Genomic DNA, 4,478 nt, shown 5'->3' with positions numbered 1-4,478 from the left:
CAAAAAGACCAAAAGGTGCAGTATTGTAGACAGTCTCCCAATACCAATACTTCCTGACTTCCCTGGTATCTCTGTGGTTCTTAACTCTAAGTTCATGGTTAAATAAACTTTCAAGAACACCTTGGTAGCTGAGTGGTAAAGGCACATGCCACATAAAGGCAGTGGCTCTGGTTCAATTCTGGCAAGGGACCTTTGCTGCAGGTCATTCCCCTCCCTGTTTCCTATTGGCCTCTATGCCACCCACTGTTAAATAAAGGCAAAAAAGCCCAACATAACATTTTTGGGCCTATGTTGATAAATACTGTCAGTTTTGGAAAGTAATTTTGTAAAACAACTAATTTTCCTACAGCATGGGGTGTAAATAAACATATTTGTGGGCTTAGGGTTAGGGTTAGGGTCAGCTAACCCTAACCCATAAACTACAGTGATCATGGCAACAATTGAGCCTTTTGCTACACAAAACACTTCTTAGTCTGATTAATTAATTGTTGGTTTTGGTCGTTTCATGAAATTTGCTGACAATAAGAACAATGTAAAACATGACCAGACATCCTTCAATTAAAATATCCAACTAGTTTCAAGCTGAAATGAACATCAGTTTACCCACCTCTGATTTTACATCCTGTAGTGTAACTGATGTATACACTGATTGAGAAAGTAGATATGATATACAGTATATACTATATGTACAATAGATATATTTTATGAATGGACCCAAGTGGAAAACGTTTGGAAATGACATCTGTTGTGTGTATCAGGGATCATCATGAAGAGAACTCCTCTTCTTCACATACTGCCGCAGGTACCGGATAGCTGACAGTGCACTCACATTTGCTAGAAGAGCTGAAAAAGATTTCATTAAAGGTTAGTTTGTAGAATTTAATCTAAAATCACCAAGTCACATTATTAATGTTAAATATCTAATGTTTTATTTTATTTAAAAAAAAATTTAATCAGATTGTCAGAGTAACAATTGAATATCAATTCAAGAAGTCTCCTACCAGCTTTCCAGGCATCAGCAGCCTTAGGATCAGAGGATGTTAGTACCCAGGAGGCGAAGGCGATGCAGACCAGACACATATCGGACTGCTTAAGTGTGGAGAAGGTGCTTTCTTGTTCTGTAAATAACATAGAAAAGTACCATTTAATTAACAGTACTTTTGTTTCACATTCAGTCTGTCCTGTATGAGAGCCTTACACCTACTTGTTGTGTCCAGTATGCTCTGCTGCACCGCCAGCTCTCTAAACAGCTTGGATGGTGCTGGGGAGACTCTTCCCACATCGAGCACAGGGATTTGAGGATCTGTTCTCTTCTCAGCCGCAGCAGGGAACACCCAGGCACCAGACCCACCGCACCAGATGCTGCCTTTGCCATGGAAGTGTATTTTCCTTATTGACAGCAAACTTTTCCAATCCTGAGATCTCACAATCCCACAATCACTAGTCTGGATGAAAGAGCGAGATACAACTCTGATAGGAGAGATGTCATCCTCTTCCAAGGCTGCACTCAGGAAAAAATAGTCTGGTTTTGGGAATGTGAGTTCTCTGACGGTAGGATGTGAACAAGAGAAGATAGGGATGGGTTCCCCCTCACCGCACCGGGAATCATGGAGGGAAGAGAATGACATTTCATCCCTGAATAAACAAACACTGTGTTCATATGTAGGAGCCACTAAGAGGTTTTCTGGATTGTAGACGGTGACACAGCTGGATTCATTCTCTGCTTTACCCTGCATGAAAAAGTATTCAAACACTTCTGGGAAGGTTATTCGGTAGTGTTCATCCAGTACGTCTGTGTTGGATAGAATAGGTGCAGATACTAATGTTTCCAAACTGTCACTTAAATCCAAAATCGAGCTTTCCTCCAGAGACTTACAGCTGCTGAGAAACAGACTGCTCTCACCATTACTGAGTAAACCCTGCAAAGATGAGTCCTCTGTATTGAGAGCTTGTATGTTTTGAACACTTTCGCTTTTCAACATCTGTCTCGGCAACTCAAGTTCTTGATCAGAGTGCTCTGGAGGAACTGGTGTCTCCTTACCTTCAGAGCTCGTTGACCCATCTTCGTCATGTGATGAGAAAAGAAAGTCAGTTGTCCTTTGGCTGTGTTGGGTTTTGCTATAAGAATCAGGGCTGGGGTTTCTGCTGGCGCTGATAAACTGCCAATAGTCTTCTTCAAAATCTGAGGTGGAAAAGTCACAACTTGAGCGATCCGGCTTGGATTCATCAGACTGTGTGCAATAGTCTGAGTCAGCTGTGTCGGATATATCCAATAAACCTACATCAGACAGATGATACTCCTCAGTGTCTGCTAGAGAGCTGCTATGCGTCTGAACATCTACATTAGGTCTCACTGTTTCTTGTGTTTCCCTGTGAGGTGTGCTTCTACCCATCCTAAGCTGCAAAATGTCATTTATTGTCAGTTTTTCCATCTCATCCCAAAAAGCAGAGATGGCGTACACTGGCCGAGTGTGGCCCGTGGCTTCTGCATATGTTTCAGGGCTGTCAACCTCAGAGCAAGGTGTCATAGTTATATCAGGAACAGGGAGAGGAGGGGATCCAAGCTGATCTCCCACAGTGCAACCAGATGCTGGAAGATTCACTTCAGTTGGCAATTCGTCTTTTTGGAGTCCAGGTGCATCTGAGTGCATGTGAGGCACCATGCTGTCTGTGTCAATGTCACATGTGGAGTTGCCGCCTGGCATTTTGTCAACTCTTTGGCTGGCAGATGGAAATGTCACGGTAGGTTCAACATAAGCTCGGTCAATTTCATAACCTTCACAGTTGGTAGCTGCTGCATTAGTGGAGAGAGCGCCATTGCATGAATGCATTTCTCTGTCCTGTGTAATGACAGCATTGCATTGCATTTGTTGGGTTTTAGTGTGTTGATCTTTAATGAGATGTAGAGGGTCCTCCACTGATTCAGCAGCTGACATGTAGCTTTCAGAATCGTAACTGTGACTGGAGAAGAACTCAACACTGTCTTCAAACTCATCTGACTCCATGCTCTCCAGCTGTGAAAGGTCTTTTAGTGTAAATGTGTTTGCTAAGCTGCACATTTCATATTTGTTTCTGCACATGGTTGGCTTATCTGTGTTTTCTTTTGAGGAATGTGACACATTGTCTTCTTCACTAGATGTTAGAGAAGCCATGCTTTCCCATTGCAAGCTCTCAGGATTTGTTTCAGCTCTTAAATGGCCTCCAGAGTTTTGGTGTAATTGCATGATGAACTCCATATCCATCTCTCCCTCAGATTCTTTTTTATCTCTGTTTTTCTCGGACTCAAAGCCATATCCAAGTGTAATTATCATGTGATTGTCTTTACAAGGTTTTTTTTGTCTTCGTTTTTTTTTCACAGAGGCAATACGTGGCCGGTGTCGTGCAGGACTTTCATTGACTGTCACGAACCAGCGCTCTTTCTCTGCTTTAATAGGAGCACTGTCCACATCTTCACTCACAGCCACAGCTTTCTCTGCAGCGAGTGGCTCATTCACATTTTGATCTTTTACATCAGGATCAGGCTCATGTATGGATTTAAAGTCACAAATGTCACTCTCTGTTTGTACAGAAACTTGAACATCTATTACTTCAGTGTGCAGTGTGTTGGTAATGTTATTTGTCACGTTTGTGATGTGTTCTGCAGTATTTCCTCCATCGAGACATATTTCAGAGTGCACCTGTGTTACAATGTCCTCTTCAGCTTTAGTTGTAACATCATCTCGTTGTCCTCCCGCATCACTCTGATTGAGCTGCACTGATACTTCAATGCAACCTGTGCAGCTTTCCTCTTCAGTGCTGCATCCTCTCGTGTTGCCTTCAGGTGCATCCTTGTTTGCAGCAGGCCTGTGCTGTGGCTCCTGTTCAAAGACGGAACTTGAATCCTCTGAATCGCTTGAGTTATCAGGGTAGGCAAGTGAAGGCTGCAGCAGACTGCATTCCTCACTGTCCTCATAGAAGCTCGTCCAGTCGTACTCTGCAATGTGTATGCTGTGATCCAAATCATCCATTTTGATACCTTATATGTTCTTCAATCTGATAAAAGGTAGAGAGGTTGTTAGAAGGTTACAGATGTAGGTATTTATTTTGCTAATAATAATTGTCCTTCTGCAGTGTGTAGCAGTACATCCTTTGTGTCCTTGGTGAAATTGAAGGTACATAAACACATTTGATCTAAATATAGAGTGCAGGCATTTGTCTGGCGCGTACGATTGTTTGTAATCAGCTGTCATTAGGAAACTATTGTGCAAGGTAAAGGTGAGGTGTATCTTATGTAGTGCAAATTAACTGCTCATTTCTCATTGAAAATAAATGAGGTAAAATGATGACCTCAGGGAGCTTCAAAGCAACACCAAGCCACCGTGGTCACAAGCACCATAACAGACCCCAAAATACTCCAGGACCCAGCTCTTAGAAAACAGGTCACATGACCTGAAATGAAAAATTCAGCTGTCTAAATGTCAGCTTGAGACACACTGTAT

General features: G+C 42.4%; 1 protein-coding gene across 1 annotated transcript; it reads right to left on the bottom strand.

The window, feature by feature from the left end:
- Positions 1-754: 754 nt before the first annotated feature.
- perm1 (PPARGC1 and ESRR induced regulator, muscle 1) lies at positions 755-4,100 on the bottom strand. Its single transcript, XM_053315522.1, has 3 exons — positions 1,159-4,100; positions 1,002-1,108; positions 755-843 (listed from the first exon to the last, which is right to left on the bottom strand). Exons 1-3 carry the CDS (start codon positions 4,005-4,007, stop codon positions 755-757), a joined length of 3,045 nt encoding a protein of 1,014 aa, XP_053171497.1. The 5' UTR covers positions 4,008-4,100.
- Positions 4,101-4,478: the final 378 nt, after the last annotated feature.

This window comes from Scomber japonicus, chromosome 3 (assembly GCF_027409825.1).
Source record: "Scomber japonicus isolate fScoJap1 chromosome 3, fScoJap1.pri, whole genome shotgun sequence".
Taxonomy (NCBI): domain Eukaryota; kingdom Metazoa; phylum Chordata; class Actinopteri; order Scombriformes; family Scombridae; genus Scomber; species Scomber japonicus.
This window is presented reverse-complemented; position numbering and strand designations above follow the sequence as displayed.